The 17,348-nt window shown below is 43.0% G+C and overlaps 10 protein-coding genes across 10 annotated transcripts; 6 read left to right on the top strand and 4 right to left on the bottom strand.

Annotated features, from left to right (window-relative positions):
* Positions 1-102: 102 nt before the first annotated feature.
* Positions 103-1,641, bottom strand: EAE97_000885 (uncharacterized protein; the record flags this gene model as incomplete). The annotated part of the gene is made up of 1 exon (XM_038871395.1): positions 103-1,641. One exon carries the CDS (start codon positions 1,639-1,641, stop codon positions 103-105), a length of 1,539 nt encoding a protein of 512 aa, XP_038737296.1.
* A 2,124-nt stretch (positions 1,642-3,765) lies between these two features.
* On the bottom strand, positions 3,766-4,220 carry EAE97_000884 (uncharacterized protein; the record flags this gene model as incomplete). Its single annotated transcript, XM_038871394.1, has 4 exons — positions 3,766-3,803; positions 3,860-3,896; positions 3,948-4,046; positions 4,098-4,220. 4 exons carry the CDS (start codon positions 4,218-4,220, stop codon positions 3,766-3,768), a joined length of 297 nt encoding a protein of 98 aa, XP_038737295.1.
* Positions 4,221-4,556: 336 nt separating this feature from the next.
* EAE97_000883 (uncharacterized protein) lies at positions 4,557-6,842 on the top strand (the record flags this gene model as incomplete). The annotated part of the gene is made up of 1 exon (XM_038871393.1): positions 4,557-6,842. The coding sequence occupies one exon, from the start codon at positions 4,557-4,559 to the stop codon at positions 6,840-6,842; it is 2,286 nt and encodes a 761-aa protein (XP_038737294.1).
* Positions 6,843-7,250: 408 nt separating this feature from the next.
* On the top strand, positions 7,251-8,550 carry EAE97_000882 (uncharacterized protein; the record flags this gene model as incomplete). Its single annotated transcript, XM_038871392.1, has 3 exons — positions 7,251-7,379; positions 7,527-7,665; positions 7,805-8,550. The coding sequence occupies 3 exons, from the start codon at positions 7,251-7,253 to the stop codon at positions 8,548-8,550; spliced, it is 1,014 nt and encodes a 337-aa protein (XP_038737293.1).
* Positions 8,551-10,050: 1,500 nt separating this feature from the next.
* On the bottom strand, positions 10,051-11,010 carry EAE97_000881 (uncharacterized protein; the record flags this gene model as incomplete). The annotated part of the gene is made up of 3 exons (XM_038871391.1): positions 10,051-10,576; positions 10,639-10,741; positions 10,791-11,010. 3 exons carry the CDS (start codon positions 11,008-11,010, stop codon positions 10,051-10,053), a joined length of 849 nt encoding a protein of 282 aa, XP_038737292.1.
* A 371-nt stretch (positions 11,011-11,381) lies between these two features.
* EAE97_000878 (uncharacterized protein) lies at positions 11,382-13,734 on the bottom strand. Its single transcript, XM_038871388.1, has 2 exons — positions 12,918-13,734; positions 11,382-12,869 (listed from the first exon to the last, which is right to left on the bottom strand). The coding sequence occupies exons 1-2, from the start codon at positions 13,409-13,411 to the stop codon at positions 12,554-12,556; spliced, it is 810 nt and encodes a 269-aa protein (XP_038737289.1). The 5' UTR covers positions 13,412-13,734; the 3' UTR covers positions 11,382-12,553.
* EAE97_000880 (uncharacterized protein) lies at positions 11,572-12,226 on the top strand (the record flags this gene model as incomplete). The annotated part of the gene is made up of 2 exons (XM_038871390.1): positions 11,572-11,872; positions 11,925-12,226. The coding sequence occupies 2 exons, from the start codon at positions 11,572-11,574 to the stop codon at positions 12,224-12,226; spliced, it is 603 nt and encodes a 200-aa protein (XP_038737291.1).
* EAE97_000879 (uncharacterized protein) lies at positions 12,296-12,541 on the top strand (the record flags this gene model as incomplete). Its single annotated transcript, XM_038871389.1, has 1 exon — positions 12,296-12,541. The coding sequence occupies one exon, from the start codon at positions 12,296-12,298 to the stop codon at positions 12,539-12,541; it is 246 nt and encodes an 81-aa protein (XP_038737290.1).
* Positions 13,735-13,926: 192 nt separating the features above from the next.
* On the top strand, positions 13,927-15,699 carry EAE97_000877 (uncharacterized protein; the record flags this gene model as incomplete). The annotated part of the gene is made up of 8 exons (XM_038871387.1): positions 13,927-13,962; positions 14,013-14,151; positions 14,208-14,283; positions 14,333-14,529; positions 14,579-14,970; positions 15,025-15,148; positions 15,197-15,242; positions 15,294-15,699. 8 exons carry the CDS (start codon positions 13,927-13,929, stop codon positions 15,697-15,699), a joined length of 1,416 nt encoding a protein of 471 aa, XP_038737288.1.
* An 871-nt stretch (positions 15,700-16,570) lies between these two features.
* On the top strand, positions 16,571-17,314 carry EAE97_000876 (uncharacterized protein; the record flags this gene model as incomplete). Its single annotated transcript, XM_038871386.1, has 1 exon — positions 16,571-17,314. One exon carries the CDS (start codon positions 16,571-16,573, stop codon positions 17,312-17,314), a length of 744 nt encoding a protein of 247 aa, XP_038737287.1.
* Positions 17,315-17,348: the final 34 nt, after the last annotated feature.

Raw genomic sequence — 17,348 nt, 5'->3', positions numbered from 1 at the left:
GTGCACTTTGTACTGAAAATCATGTGCTTGCTTTCCCGAACCATTTTACCCAAAAATAGAAAGAACGACGCAAAAAAAACCCCCCCCCGAATCCATTTCAAATCAACATCTTGATGGATCAACTGTCCTGCTGGATACCTCAGTGTGCTCATAGCTCGGAGGCAATTCTGGACGTGGAACAGTAGAGCTCGAACGCAAGATACTATTCTCAACCAAGTCCCCTCTTGGCATTTCAATAACTCGTGGTCTGAGATACTCATTCGCATCTGCCAGCTCAGCAGCAGCTTCTTCTGCGGTAAGAGCGAGTGGCGCAGTCCGGTTGCCTTGAGCTGCAATCTGTATTGGGAGACAGAGTTTGACCGTAGAAGCGGGAATTCCTGCTCCTGGAGTATGAATGGATAAGGCAAGATCCAATGAGTAAGTTCGAGAGACGATACATGAATGGAATGAGGGCACCCAAGTCTTTGACGAAGGCAATGAAATTGGGACCAAGATTTCTGCTGTATAGTAGATCTTATCCTGTGCCTTTAGCGACATTTGTGAATTGTCTGAGTATTCAGACGAACTGGACGATATGGTAGAAGCTCGTCGGGATAAATCTGGTTGGGGCAAGTGCTTCACCCAAGCAACCTGCTCAACACATCTTGACGAAAGAGGAACCGAAGTCTGATAAAGTTGTCGGGCAGGATCGAAGTTCTTGACTATACTCGATTTGGAAGAGAGAAACTTGGCTGGCTTGGTAGCATAGAAACTTATCGCTTTGATTTTAGTGGCTAGACTACCAAGACGAGGGGGTTGCGAGTTAGAATCGTGTGGTTCAAATTGCAGCTTGACAGTTGCCATTGATGTAGCCCCTGAGGAGCTCTCAGGAGATGGAAGAACAATTGCTCCAGTTTGATCGGCCGAAACAGTTATTTTCCCAAGCTTTCCGGAGAACACGCCCTTTCTCAAAGACTTTGTCTTTGACAGCTGGTAATCATTCTTGTCATCGTCCGAGATACTCATAGGAGGTGCTTCCGCCACCATTGGTATGATTTGAAGTTTCTTCGAGCCCTCAATCAGAGAAATCTGCTTCTTTGGGAAATCATTGTGTTTTATAACTCTGGCATTGATTGAGTATTGTATTTTGGTCATCTCTGGAGCCAAGTCATCTAGTATGGATGTTTCGCGATCGCCCATGCTAGGAGGCAATTGCACATGTGCCATATGGACGTGATCGGCATCACATGCATGTGAGCAAGCTGTTGGAAGGAGTTGTTCTGGGATGACAAAGTTGAATGAGAAGATATATGTTTTGCCAGCTTGAGCAATTCGTGGTTGAGGATATGCAGCTTCTCGAACTGGCATGACGAGCTTTAGAAATCTGTGTACGGCTGTTGTTTTGGATGCTGCACTGGAGTGAGATATGTTTTCAACATATGTTCGAGTAACGCCTTCGAGGGTAATCTGGATCTCATCGAATTCCGCATCATGGGGAGCTGTGATTGAGGCCTTGCCTGACAAGCCATCAAATGTTGTATAGGTTTTTCCATCATGGTGGTCATCTAGGAGAATTTCGACATCTGGTCGCTTGGTCGTGTTGATTTTCTTGGCGTAAGTAGCAATTGTTCCAGAGCCAGAGGATATACTTGAAGCAGACATTTTGTCTGAAGGTACTTGAAAAGAAGCTGGACAAAATAGAAGAAGGTGTGCAATGTAGGAGGGGAATGATGTTTAGATAGGTACGATTGGATATATGATGATGCGGGGAAATATGTGCCCTGAAGGCTCTTGGGTGTAACTTTGATAAGAAAAAGGAAGGAATCGACAATTGCAGGCTGATATCGGTTGTGAAATGCCGAATTCAAATATATGATTGATATGAAGCTGTTTTCGTATCTTGGTGAGACTTCTTGAAAACTGGAAACAGGATGAGATAACGGATGATCTTTATATATAACAATACCTACTTGAGTGATGTTTTCATATTGACTAGCATCTCCAGAAAAATAATAACGGCATCCATGACAAACCTTGAATATGAGTCAAGCTTGTCAGATATGCGCCCTTGATGCATCATATGGAAATTTTTCTATTTGATGTACATGTCTCGACTTTCCAACAATCTAGGATTCCCAATTCTAGGATCCTCCGTCTGTGCTTTGAAGGGAAGTGAAGTGAAGTGCGGGATATTGACACTAATTTAGTAGTGGACTGTCAAATGATCCCTAACGCTTGATGATATGATTGGACAATCAATAACCGTACATCGATCCAATACGCCCTTCACTGACCGAAAGACTGTTCGGTGTGTAAAGTCTAATAAGTGAAGCTCACCAGTGGGTGCATGGACTGACGGGACACTTCCCAATTTTCAATATTTTCAATAAATCCATTCTTCAATTGTTTGATATCAGAATTTGTATTTTGATTATTTTATCTTTATTCAAGAAATAGAACAAATTTTAAAATAAATGGTTCAATATATCAAAAGATATTTACAAGTTCATTTTTGTACTGTCCCGTGAGTCCGTACACCCACTGGTGGCTTTATCGATAAGGATCTTGGGATGAATGAATCATAGATCTTTGAGTCATTGCCTTGAGGCTGAGTTTCGACATCTTTTCTGACTGAAAGATATAAATCATATTTTGTCTAACTTAACTTGTAAAACACAATAACACTTGCACATTATTATCTACAATTGTTGCGGGATACCGTCAATTTCATTTGTACATATACGCGCCGAACACAGTACAAGTGACGCATGAGGCTCAAGAACCCCTGAACCCCACAATAGCTCCTCATGCCCATGTCAATCAGAAGTCTGTAGAACGGAAAAAGTAACATGTTGAGATGTCAGCAAGAACGTGACAACATCTAGATCTAGATGTCCATCCCAAGCTTTCTCTATCCAAAGTGAGCGTACGTGTCTAATTTAGTGTGATTAAATGAAGTAGTCTCTGGTGCGCATTAACTTGAGCTCGAGGTTGTGATCAGAATGTCGATGGACATGATATAGAATCTGCTCTCATAATGGCTGACACGGGCAAATTCATCATTGAAGAAGCATTCTTACAGAAAGCTCATGGTAATTACACTTTGGGGTAGTATGTAGTAGAATCAACCACGACCTACAATTTCAGCTCTGGCCCTTCCTTTGAGATTGTTTAGGCATATATCTATGCCCAGTCGCCTATGGCTTTCTCCTTGACGAGCCTGCTTGCAATGAACATCTGCAAATGAATGATAAGCAAACAAAGTGCCGGAGCAATTCTGCTGCGCAACTGAATTTGATCAGGACCAAGCGCGTCAAGGTATATCTCATCCGTCCATTCTCGGATAGAAACACTCTGTGAGAATCGATGCAACTATGCATTGACACAATGGACCCAGGTGTAACAACTCACAGCATCCCATACCTTCCAAAACATTCAAAGCAGGAGCTCTGTAAAAGTCAGAGCAGCCAAACAATCGCGAACATGCTAGTGTACACCGGACTTCAGTCGAGTACCCACTGTACTACACAATCTCACATATATCTGAACCCGGCTTATTTGGCTGGAATTGTTACATATATTATTTGTTCTTCCGTCTCGCGCCTATCTATCTTTCCCGGCCTTTGTGGTCCTCGAATTTTGGTATTTGCGGCCAGATCGTGGTGGAATTTGCCCATTTTTGCCTGCCATATCGTTCTCTCATCCTCCAACCTTCGTGGTCTCTCTTTCCTCCTTCCTAGAAAGATTACTCGTTTTCGTCGTGTAATGGCATGTCGGTATTGGATTTTATGAGGATCTGGGTGAGATAAGTATAACACTATCGCCTATTGAAAAAATGTCAGATACAGCGAAGACCAAATGAGAGTCCAAGAACACTTACCTCTAACAAACAACATCTCAGATTTCTTGACAACCGTCTGCGAACACATGTTAGTCGAAAGCATGTGCCAAGTAGGATACAGACTAACCTTTACGATCTCCTCTCCATCATCTTCTTCACTCTCCTCCACAACATAAATTGTCTCTACCACATCCCCCAATACTAAATTGCAATGACTGTCATAAGCCTACCCTTTGTCAGTATAAGCACCGCAAAGTCTTGCAGGGGTATATCCCACATGTAGCCTTCCTTTCAATTCTCTGTCTCCCCTCAATTTCACGTAAACAACTTCGTCGAGACATAGTCGCACCAAATCAAGAGGTTCCGCTGGTGCAGATGTACCATCATCAATATCTGCCATATTTATTTCGTTTTATGCCGACGAACTTTTTGTTGTTATGAATGGTCACCAGGATTGACGTACTGAATTTACCTCTGAATCGCATAGAGGTTGTTGCTTTAGACGGCGGGACTTGCCGCGCTCACTAAAAATTTCAAATAATCAAGCGAAATCCACCAAACCCACCACTTTCAAACCACCACTTTTAACTTCCCGCCATTGACAACACCAAGTGGACCCTTTCAACTTTCCCCAGGTTTCCCCAGATTACAATTCATTTGATCTCATCAATTACATGGTCAATGCGAGAAGAGTGTAGAAAGGGTGGGAGAATGATGATTTTCAAAATCACATCTAATGGGGCCTTTCTTGCGCGGTTTTGCGACGCGCAAGTCCATAATCGCTACAACTCTTCATGTGCCACCGTTTCCGAAGTCCGATAAAAAATATAATGGGAGAAGATGGCTATACGAATCTGCAGGACCAAGAAATAGTCCTAGTACTTTTGTGGGAAGAGAAAGAGGAAATGAAGAGGCAACGAACATCGAGCAATTCGAGGAAGGAGATGAGATCATCAACGATGGTTCGCAAGCAGCAAAACAAGCATACTGGAGACGATATGAGATAAGGAATAAGCATCGAAATGTGAAGACTTTCTTCAAAACACCGGAATGGATGAAGCCACCCTGGAGTAAAGAGGAAAACCTAAAGGACTGGTGGGTTGGAAAGCATGCGACCGAAAAATCTCAAAGTCAAGAAGCATACGGAGATATATACCCACTCGAAATCCCGACTCTCGGAGAACAAGATGAAGTGTCCGATGGGTCTGATCTGGTCTCTGTCATACGAAAAGTTGGTGTGGGGTTGCCTGTTAATCAGGCACAGCGCAGAATACTCCTCAAAGAAGCTAAAATGGTATCTGAATACAAGAATGTGCTCAGAGCACTCCAGTTACGAGATCCCCATGAACTTCTTAAAGCACTAGTTAAACTTTCCAAAGTGGATAATTTTGGTGTGAATTATTCACCTTTGTTGGATATTCTTCCAAACACGTTTTCCGAAATCCTTAGATTACTAGATCCCAAACATTTTTTCGGGAGATACAAGGCATTGCTACAAGACTTCAAGCATAAAGATTTATTGGAAATGAGAACGGATACTCTTGACTATGACGGAACTCATCGTGCCTACATTGTCTATCTTTGGCATTTGCGTCGAATCATTATGAAACGACAAATAAAGTATCCAATCCATCTGTCCGAATACAAGATGCTCCTCAAAGCTGCAAAGTTTACAGGACATCAGGAAGTCGCAGAATTGACATGGAAGTCTTTAATTTCCAATCAATTCCAAGTGATGGAAAATAGAAAGATTTTACCAGATGTGGAATGTTTTAATTATTACATGGCTACCATGTGTTGGTCGGATGTTCTTAGTCCTTACCATTCTGAAAGACTAAGAGTCGTATCTCACCATAAGGATCTTCGTCAATGGGACAACAGACCTTATCAATTCAATAGACACCGAATCGGATCCAACAATGGAGTCAGACTTTCAGTCAATAAATTATTTCAAGAAATGGGGAAGGCAGGTCTGATGGGGAATGAGGAGACATTTTGCTTGTTGATGATATCGGCAAGTAGAGAGGGAGACCTTGAGACTGCTAAAACAATTCTCAAGCGAGTGTGGAACATTGATGTCGAATTGAAGAATGGTGAGAATTCGAGGCTCAATACTCGTCTTCCAGACTCTCCATTGTATCCATCACGAAGATTACTTCGTACGATCATCCATATGTTTTGTATCAATAATGATTTACCAATGGCTATACATGTGATGGATCAAGTATCAAGAAAGTACTCCATTGATATTCCGACGCGGGCTTGGCAAGACTTATTGGAATGGACTGCAGTGTTTGCCAGAAGGCGGGGAAGTGCCGCTCAACGCGAGTTAGGATTTGACGAAGGAGTGTTGCCCTCCTCTAGCATGAACGAAGTTTGGAATAATATGATTCTGCATTATAACGTCGAACCCAATCTTTCAATGTACAACATCTACATCCGGCACCTTCTCTATAACCGACAAATTGGAACTGCCCAAATTCAAATCGCAAGGGCTCGCCAACTACACAATAAATTGGCCAAAAGAGTAGATCGGTACAGGATCCTATACGAAAGTAGTTTAAAACGCAGAAAGCCAGACTCGATAATAACACAAATTCGGCAAAGAGACTTCATATTTTACCGTTTCAAATTGAGGGTTAGCAGGATGTATATGCGACAATGGGTCAACTATCTCATCTATCGACCAGCTGAATACTTGTCTAAAAATCATGCAAACTGGGCATTTCAGAAGATTCCAGACATAGTCAATAACTATAAAACGTTTTTACGAGGAGAGTTGACTTATCAAACATATACAGGTCATGTACGTTTAGACACTGGGAAATCTGAAGATACAAAATTGAGGATATGGAGAAGGGTTTATGGAGATACCAGGTCAAAGAGGAGACGAAAACGAAAGTCTTTGGCGAGACTTTTCAACAGAAAAAATGAATACCGATATAATCGGGACAGAAAGGCCGTTGGCGGGCCAGTTCAATTGGCAGCCAAAGTCGTGCAGGACCATAGATTCAAAAATTAAATAGGTTACCACGATATTCCATACATTCATCTGTTAAATCTAGTTTCGCCACTTTGGGAGATACTCGTAGGCCAGATCCATCTTCGAATTCATTTTCAACACGGAAAAAAGTTACCACATGATAAACTTTCGAAACTTTTGAAAGTTTATGCCACAACAAGCAGCCCTATATCCTCATATGCAGATGATGTGATTCACGATGCATGAATGGGGGTCATAGTCACACTAGTGTATGACTCAAACTTTCAAGCTTCCTCAGATAAGTATTTCCACCTTCTTTCAATCATTCTCTTGATCTCTTATCACAATCAAAATACTTGACATTCTCACAAATCTCTTTTGAATCTTCCATAAAGATTTCTTACTTCATCTCGACATATTACTGCAATTCTTCTAACATCGTACACAATGTCGGAAACTATCATTCCTCAAGAAATACTCGACACCTATTTTCCTAAGACAAGTGATTCACCTACTGAACGTGATGATAAAAGAAAAGAAATGCTGCTTGCACAAATCAGGCATCGTGTTGAACTTGTTTGTTTTTTCACTTCTCTTACCTATCCATCCTCTTCCTCCTCAGTCCACCGATTTCCTAGCTTGCCTAGCCTTTCTTCCTCTCTCCCTCAAATATCTACAATGTGAAAACCACAAAGCAGCAGAATCTCATTGAAAGAAAACTAGGTAAATTTCTGGTCTATTCCATCAGGATCAAAAGTCCTCGAAATAGGCTGTGGTCAGGGCGATACAACATTGGTACTCGCTGCACAAGTTGGGGAGAATGGACATGTTGATGCTGTTGATCCCGGAGATCCTGATTATGGTATTGATATATTCTTTCTTTGCTAATCATTATCGTCCTTGCTCTTCCCTCACGCTTCAATATTGTCTCCTGCCCAGGCGTCGAATGCTGAGAAAAATGAAATTATATTCTTATCAATCAAAAATCTAACAAACAATAGGCTCACCATGGACTCTCTCCCAAGCCCAATCTCAACTGAAATCCGGCCCACTAGGCCACCGCATCACATTTCACAACGCATTCCCAATTCCCTTTCTCGAATCACTTCTCTCTTCTCACACTTCCTCCTCATCCACAAACCAAGACTCAAAACCATACACCCACATCATCTTCTCCCACAGTACTTTCTACTTCTCATCTCCCTCTCTCTTCCCCCAACTAATTTCCTACATCTCCTCACTATCATTACCCTCCCCCCAAACCTCAGACTCCACCCCCACTATCCTCACCAAAGAAACCCAAATCTGCATCGCAGAATGGGATCTTAGCGCCCCATCCCCCGCCCAATTTCCCCACCTCCTCGCAATCATGCTTCAAGCCGTCTCAGAAGGCTTCAAAAAAGAAGGAGAAGAAGGAGGTGGAAATGTAAGATGTGTGCGCAGCGCAACGCAGATGCGGAAAGTTATGGGGGAGGAAGGGTGGAGGGTTGAGAGGGAGATGGTGAAGGGGGGACGGGGATTGGAAGATGGGGTTTGGGAGGTGGGGAATGTGGGGAGGTGGAAGGAGGGGGAGTTGAAGAGAGTGAAGGATGTTGCGGGAAGGGAAGATAGGGAGGGGAAGAGGGGAAATGTGTTGGAAATGATGTATGATGTTCTGGATGCGAGTTTGGGGAATGTAGAGGGGGGTGTGAAGGGGGTGGAGTCGATGGGGGTTTGGGTTGCGAGTTTTGTGAGGGAGGGCTTGTGAGTTGGGGGGAAGAGAGAGATTTGGGGGATTGTAAAGATGGAGATTTTATGCGAAGCCATTAACTCAAACAAGCAAAACAGTAGAAGAAAAAGGAAAGCTAGATGAAGAAAAATCTATAAAGGTGGATCTCAGAATCTCCTATGTATGCCATCTACCATCATCAGTGATATCAAGAAATCCCTCCCGTCCCAAAAGCCGTCCAGTTTTCCATTCCCTATCATACTCTCTAAAATCCTTGATTTCCCTGTATCTCCCCTCCCCACCCGCTCTCAACCCATCTCCACCACTCCCCAAACCTCGCCATCTCAACCCTCATCCACAAAAGCATCTTCACATCCCTTTCCCTCTCCATCTCCAACTCCCGCACCCTCTCTTCCAACCCCATAATCTTCTCCTCCAACTGTGCTTTTTCGAGAGTAAGGATACCGATGCTATCCAATTCCTGTTCTATTTCCTCTTTCTGCACACTCACATGTGGCTCTAGCTTTTGATCTTGATCTCTTGCCTGCTTCAGATTTTCTATTTTCCGCTTGGAAAATTGAGATAGCAAGGTGGATGACACAATATTTGATTTCGCTTTTGACTCTAGCTTTAATTTCGTCATCAGTCGATTGGTCGACTGCTGCGTTAATGGAAGTTTGCGAGACTAGATGAGAAAATAAGTAATCAGAAACATTCCATACCAATATGAATAAGAATGAAACTTCGATCTATTATTGTCCTCAAAACAGAGGAATTTTGAGGCACAGTTGCTATTTACATCTAGATTGATCTAAGAAGGGAAAGTCCATGTTGTGAAAGTCTAGTTTCATGTCGAAATATGATTTGAACACTCTGCGAAAGTAGCGGGAGATGAAGTAAATTCTTACCATCTCTCCACTTTGCTCTGGAAGCATACTGCGTTGATTGGGTGCGAGCACTTCTTTGCCTTTCTTTTATATTGCTCCTGTTTGGCCTTTATTTTGAAACCAGGTTGATGTCACTAGTGATGATTGCTAAGATATGTAAGACTAGAGACAGCAGAATGCGCGGCGCCAGAGGTTCACCCGGGTTCTGAATGGCAATGGACGCCAGGTATTGAGATATTTTCATTATGTCGCAAGTCAGACAGGATTAAGTTTAGACGTTTGGATGTCAGCTCTGTGACTAGATTCATTGAATAAGGAGATTAAAATAAAATGAATCATGGCCCATAACATTGACGTCTCATAAAGTAGAAAAATATCTGTCTAAATACAACAAGCAAGTTTGATGAAAGGCTGATGACTTTACAGCCCGGTCTGTAGGCATCTTGCGGAAGAGAACAAGAAAATAACAAACAATACAAAATGAGATCAAAAGAAGCATGCTGACTTCGTATACGCATTACTCATCTCTCATCCATTCATACGCTCTTGTGCGCAAAAGATATTTTTATCCAAAGTCATTCGTACTGTGCACTGCACAATAGAGCTCTCTTCTCTTTCTCATAGCCCTAAACTGTACCGTTCAAAATCGCATCTATACAACGACCTTCTCCAACTTTAAATCGTTAATGACCATATATCTTGACATTCCAATCCAACCCCATCTGAACCACCTCATCTGACTCTTGTGTGCTGTTGTCATGGCCTTTTGCGCAGTTCTAAGTTGACCGACCCCGCTCATCATTAACAAAGGACTTGGATGATCGCCTATCTCTCGCTTCGAGAATGCTGCGACTGCCATAGTATTCAAGGTATCGAAAATCGATGTGTACTTTCGGAAGATTGAGACACTGGTAAGTGTATAAAGATCAATAGGGCATTGCCATCCTGGACGATCCCGCATCATAGATGCGATCAAGGCTCGAGAGCCGTGGTACAAGGAAATATGATTTGGGTGCGAAGAAATTCCCTGCGCATCAAAAGTAACAATAACATCGATAGATGCTGTTGGAGCAGTTGTAAGGTCTGTTTTTCTTGTGTGAGGAGGGCAAAAGGCAGATGCCAAAAGGTTGGCGATCTTTTCTTTATCCCATATCTTCGTCATACTATCCGGGAAATCTCTGTTTAAGAAACGCGATTAGTATACATAGTACTTATGCGACATGATTCGAAGAACACTTACGGACTCGTAAAAACGAAAACATCATTCTCTTGTCGCAAGCCCAACTGCATCCCACTCTTAACAAGTTCCTTCTTCCGAGTTTCTCCTAATCCATCTGCATCACCTACTGCACATCAATATATGCTTAACTCGATATCATGCACCTTACATACCACTACTCAAACAGAGAATTTTAACATGATTTCCAAGTTCCGGATCCGTAAGAGCTTGCATTGCTGGCGCGAAAAACATAGCTTCATCATCAGGATGCGCGATCAATAGACATATCTTCTTGTTACGAAGTTTTGGAAATTTGGAGTTAACAACTGTGACACTATATTGCCATGCAGCGAAAGTGATGATGGGGATGGTAAGGAAATAGGTCCATTGCATTTTGGGCATTTCAAAGGTATTTATGGGGGAACGTTTGTTAAAGAGTAGAAGTGTATATTGAAATGGAGCGACGACAAGTATGATCTGGTGTGGATATGCGCGAATAACTTGCAGATCGAGTATGTTTAGGTTTAGGATTTGAGAGGGGTTCGTGAATAGAAACGAGTGGAAATGACCGGTTTGTCGGTCAAGAAATATATGGGTCCTTAAGCCTTGCGCTAAGGGATAAATCGAGGTTCACTGCAAGGGATCGGATCAAATATTGACCAATGCCATTCAGAACTACATGGTTTAGATATGTACGAAATGGAATTCATCGCTCTTGCATGAACACGACCTAATCAAGTATCATTCAAGTATTCGACAGCCTTTCGTCTTATGTGTTGAAAATCTTCAGCCTTGGGAACTCGGTATACGTATTTAAGTACTTTGCATCTATTTTCCACAACCCTCAGATGACAAGGCTCGCAGAGGGAATAGCAAGTATTTATACTCTTTTTGAAAGCCGCGAAACACACCTCCTTATTCAATCACTCATTCCGAGACAGCACAGCAAACATCATGCCAGGCAAAGAAAAGAAATTTAAGCTCAAAAAGCCAGATAGATCTGGCCCTGATCCTTCCATCGAAACTCTTCTGGATATCGCAGAAAAACGAAACTTAAGTGAAGCTCAACGACAACGTCAAGCAGAATTAGATGGGGAAAATGATGAGATCCTAATTGGAAGACTCGGGGATTCCGTTTTGTGGACAATCAGTCTCACGATGTTACATTTCACTCTAGATGTATTGGTTACACATCAATATGCCGAAGAAATCGTCTGGAAGGGTATAGTATCTAGGACCCTCCAAGCATGTCCTGGTGAGTCTTACATTATATTTGGACGTAGCAGAATATTTGCTGATTCAAACAGTCATCTGGCTTCTCTTTTACGCCTTCCATCCACATCCCGAACCGTCGAATTTATTACCTCAAATACCTGCCAAGGCACATCCTTATGTACACGAAATCTTTTTCTCCGCTGCTAGTATAATAGCAGGATGTTATCTTATACACATTGTAAATGAATATGGTCATTTTGCCACAATGAAACAGGCTCCACCAGTAGGGACTATCTGGATTTGGGCGGTGATTGAGTTGAACATTTTATGGGCAGTACCTAGTGTTGCATTTTGTGCTATCTATCTGAAGGTTAAGGGGTATGCGTTCCTTTAATCGTTAAGGAATGAGATTTTGGGCAGTGTTTAGGAGAGGGCCTGTGCTGGAGGGAGGAGGTTCCATGTGATGTTCATCTACCCCTCGCCAGCGCCAGCGCCAACTACGGATCGCGTTCTGGCTGGTGCTCTTCATCCAATGCCAATTACAAAGTGTATCAAATTTACTGGACAAAGTCGTGCACCGTTTGCTGGTGCAGGTGCTAAGGTGGGCCAAACGGAGAGAGCAGTCGAGGGAGCAGCTAGTGGTCCAAGTTCATCGAGCAGAAGCGAGAACAGAGTAGTCATGTTTCCTCGACTAAATTTACTGGTATAATTGAACTTTCCGCTAGACAGCCGTCAATTCTGGGGTTCGAAAATGCTCAAGGTCTTTGGCTTCTGATTTTGGTAACGGGGTAGTCGTTCCAGTCGCAACTAGGGTTTCGGACTGAGAATCATCGGTTCCAAAAGTATCATTTCTTTGAGCTTCCCAACGTCGAACGCTCTCAGGCTCAATCCGATCACGATGCATCAATCGATATACTAGAGACTCTAATCGATCTAGCTTCTCGTGTTGAGAATGGACTGTGCTTTCCAGTCGCCCAAGTCTTTCGTGGTCTAATTCCTTTTGCTTCTTTGCTTGTGATTCTTGGTCTCGAACTCGTCTAATTTGGTCAGTTTCGAGCCCTTAAACTATGGGGTTCAATACTTACGATGACATCATACTCATCTGTGCAAATAAAACTCTCGCTCCTAATGCATCTCTCTGCCTAACTAATTCCAAAGCTTTCCTCCTCACAGGTAGCCACGACATGGCTACACTCGTTCTAAATGCCATACTTCTCGGTACCAAGGCCCATTTCTTTCCTTGATCATCCTCGGGGCTAGCCTTCAGTTCGGCTTCTGTTACCAACTCTAGTAATCTCTCCTCAAGTTTTCCAAGTTCTTCCATCACGGAGACATACATCTGATATTCCTTTTCATGTCCGAAACGATCTTTTGGGCCATCAGATGCATAAACCAAATCATGAAGCCACTGTGATTCAGTTTTATGCCACGAAAGAGATGCTTTGACTTGGAAGTATTCGTTGTCAGCATTGCGTAAGTAGGTGAATCGAACGTATATTGCTGCAGCAATAGCGGCAACAAAAGTTAATATTCCTGCGACGCTGGATGTTATAGAGAGAGGACTGTCTTGACTAGCCATTTCGCTTGCAACCTCAATTTTTTCTCAAAAATTTGAGTACTCGAGGCAAAATAAAACGAAGTCAAGAATCAATCATCCATTTTTTCATGGCATTCATTAACTCTCACAAGTGTCTCCATATCAGTATTGACTGCGGTTTGCTCACACTGTGATAGGGCAAGGCTTATGTCAAACATTTGATTGCTTTCTCTGCTCAGCCACAGTTCATGCAAGGCTAGGAAATATCATATATGGCTTCTACGCTAGTCCTCCTTTGGTTTTACCCCAGACCTGATCAGCGCTCGTGCCAATAACCGTAGGCCGCGCGATCCCCGCTCCATTCACTCCACTCTTGTAGTGTCGTGTGGGGGTTCACAGGGCTTGATTGAGTTCATTAAATGCCAGATCACTTTCGAGCGGTGTAGTATTTCTTATATATCTTTCTGGTTCTTCTTGCCATGTATATGTTGCCCTACTGTGTTCTTCCATGTACACAATTTGCTGCGTTGCTTGGTTTACTTTAGCACTCTTCTATCATGACTGTCGTGTCCGGTTTCGAAGGAGGAAAGGAGGTAAGTTGAAAAAATCCATGCATTCCGTTCCATCTGATAACGTGTCGTAGAGAGTTGAAGAAGCAGACTATGTTACAGTGGAAGAAAGTGTTGCAGATACCAAAGCATTAGTTTGGAAGCAAGATCTAAGAATCGTACCTCTATGTGCTGGTATTTACTTGTTGTGTTACCTTGATCGTTCCAACATTGGTCTGTCCCACTTCTTGTCGTCCTCGTGTCGTCCGTACTGAGCTGATAGAAAATAGGCAATGCCAAAACACTCAATTCTTCCACTCATGATGATCTCCTTTCCGATACACACATGACTAATTTTCAATATATGTATGTGTGGACCTTGCTCCTGGATTTTGTGATTCCTGACCCATTCCAGCATCGCATTAATGGTCTTTTTGATCGCTTATGCAATTTTCGAAGTACCATCCAATTACTTCCTCAAGAAACTCAGTCCAAGCAAATGGATATCTTTCTTAATGTTCTCGTGGGGAATCATGACAATTGGACTTGGGTTTACTCATAACTTCGCTGGTGTTACAGCTGTGAGATTCCTTCTCGGAATGTTCGAAGCTGGTACATACTTTCTTCCCTCTTTCTCCGGCAGCCATTAACATCGCAATAGGATTGTTCCCAGGTCTAGTCTACTATCTGACTTTCTGGTACCGTACATCTGAGCGCTCAATTCGTGTCGCATTCATCCTAGCCTCCGCAACTCTTGCAGGAGCATTTGGTGGCGCTATCGCTTTTGGAGTCGGTCATATGAATGGTACCCACGGAATGTCAGCTTGGAGATGGTTATTCATTATTGAAGGGATTCCTTCTTGTCTATCATCTATTCTTGTATTTTTCTATCTACCAGATTATCCAGAAACGGTAAAATGGCTATCAAAGGATGAGAAAGATTTAGCCACAAGTAGACTTGCGACAGAGGGAGCTAAAGGACGCGATAAAGGATTGACGTGGCAAGAAGCCAAGGAAATTCTATGTACCTGGAGACTATATGCTCATTATGCGGTAAGTAATAAATATGATCATAACGTTCTATGATACGCTGACCTAAAGTTTAAGATCTATTTCGGTATTTCAACGCCTTTCTCGAGTTTGTCCTTATTTACACCAAGTATTACCGCTGGACTTGGATACAAAAACCTCGAGGCTCAACTTATGACAGTCCCACCATATGCTGTCGCTTGTGCGTTTACCTCTTCTCCCCTACACAATCATTATTAACTCTTTAAAGATGTTGTGACAATCCTCGTATCTTGGTCTGCCGATCGCTTCAATGCGTAAGCTAAATTCCCCTTCTTCTCTCCTCCCAGCCATCTAATCTCCCTCAGTCGCGCGCTCCATTCTTCAATAATGGCCCTCGTTGGCGCCATTGGTTTCACCGCCTCTGCTCTCCTGCCCCCTGCTTCCTATAACTCCCGTTATGGTTGTCTCATTATCGCCGCCTCAGGAGCCTTCTCCTGTATCCCTCCTCTTCTCGGTTTCCTCTCTTCAAATATCTTCTCAACAGCCGGTATTGGACTTGCTATTGCGTTGAATATATCAGTAGGAGCGCCGGGACAAATAGCAGGTGTGTGGATATACAAATCAAATCAAGCGAAAGAGGGCTTTCCGTTGGGTCATTGGGTGAATGCTGGTTTGTTGTATTTTGTGTGTGTAGGATGTGTGGGATTGAGGTTTTATTATGGGTGGAGAAACAAGAGAGTTGGGGAGGGAATGAGGAGATTTGCTTATTGAGAAGCTTATTCAATCTTGGTGAATTCTTGAACTTTGTGAAGTTCGATCCAAATTCGATGAGAGATGAGTATGAACTACAGGATCCAGAAGCTTAGGCTCACCAGTGGGTGCATGGAGTGACGGGCCACTTCTCAACTTTCGAAATTTTTGACAAACACATTCTTCAATTGTTTGATATTAAAGTTCATATTTATGGTTTTATCTCTAATGAATAGTAATTGTAACAATTCTTCGGAGATACAAATTGATATATCAAGATATATTCACAAGTCAATTTGTTTGTAGTGTCCCGTCAGTCCATGTACTCACTGGTGGCTCCTTCTACGTAAATGTCATTTGCCATTCCCCGACCAAAACATGTATTCGTTACGATAGGGTTTTCACCACTTATAATCTTGCTTCATTCAAATGAAATCTATAGTGTCTGCAAACTTTCAAGTTCTTTGAGATCTCAAACATTTTTTCAAATATCACATGATTGTGATTCACGTGTTTGGTCTAGTCACGATTTCATAATTTGCATCTCAAAGCCTCGGCCTTCCATTTCCATCGAGCATCCATGATCGGCTGAAGGATATCCATACAATTATATCGTATAACTCTCAATATCATTCGTGGATTGTATTTTAATAGCCACACGTCACGAAAATAAACGAATCCATCCACTTAAAATTGTTTCTTGCCTCAGGATTTACACATCAAGTTGGAGGGAAGAAGACGAAGCGAAAGAAGGAGATGTGATAAGAGGTTGCGGTTATATTTAGAGACTATCTATCTTCAATCCATCTATTTACCTTTTCAGACCATAAGTCTACCCCAGTTTCAGAATACAACCCCACGACATTCTCGCCGTCAATATTTTCTCCCTGAAATGGACCCACCAAACGCTACTCGTGGACGAGGAAGAGGAAGAGGCTATGGACGAGGCCGTGGCAATAACGATAGAGTACCACGCTCTCATACCAACTATACTCCAGTCCCACGCATAGCGCTCCTGCATCCCGGAACACCGGTATCGATTGTTTTGAAAATGGATCAGGGGAGTGGGAGGGAAGTGAAGGGGTTTGTGGGAGAGCTTTTGACGAGGGGGGATCATCCGAGGGGTGTGAAGGTTAGGTTGAGGGATGGACGGGTAGGGAGGGTGCAGAGGTTGTGTACAGAGGGGGAGGCAGAGGAGGGAGAGGGGGGAATGAGGGGATTGGGGAGGAATGGGGAAGTGGGTGGGGGTGAGGGTGGGAGGAGTGTTGGTCAGGATGAGAGGACAGGAGGTATGTGGAGGGGAGGAGGGAGCGGTGGCAAAACGTACTCGGATTTCAGGACAGATGGGTATGACGCATCTTCCGCGGCAAGCACCAGTGCAGGGGCTTGTCTGGAAGATTATATTGTTGTGAAAGGAAATCGTAAGGGGAAGAAAAGTACAGCTGAAGAAAATAGATTTAATGAGGGGAGCATCATGGAGCAAGAAGAGAGCGGTAGAAATGACGAGGAAGAAGTATTGGAGGGAAGATCAACAGGAGATGTGTTCAAATCCGCGATGAGTACATGCCCGGTGTGCGGAGAGTTTGAGGGCGATGAGATAGCGGTTGCGCATCATGTTAATGGTCATTTTGAATAGTTGGAAGGGGTTCTTGGATGCTTATTTCATGATT

Source organism: Botrytis byssoidea (genome assembly GCF_014898295.1).
Source record: "Botrytis byssoidea strain MUCL 94 chromosome Unknown BBYS_002, whole genome shotgun sequence".
Classification (NCBI taxonomy): domain Eukaryota; kingdom Fungi; phylum Ascomycota; class Leotiomycetes; order Helotiales; family Sclerotiniaceae; genus Botrytis; species Botrytis byssoidea.
This window is presented reverse-complemented; position numbering and strand designations above follow the sequence as displayed.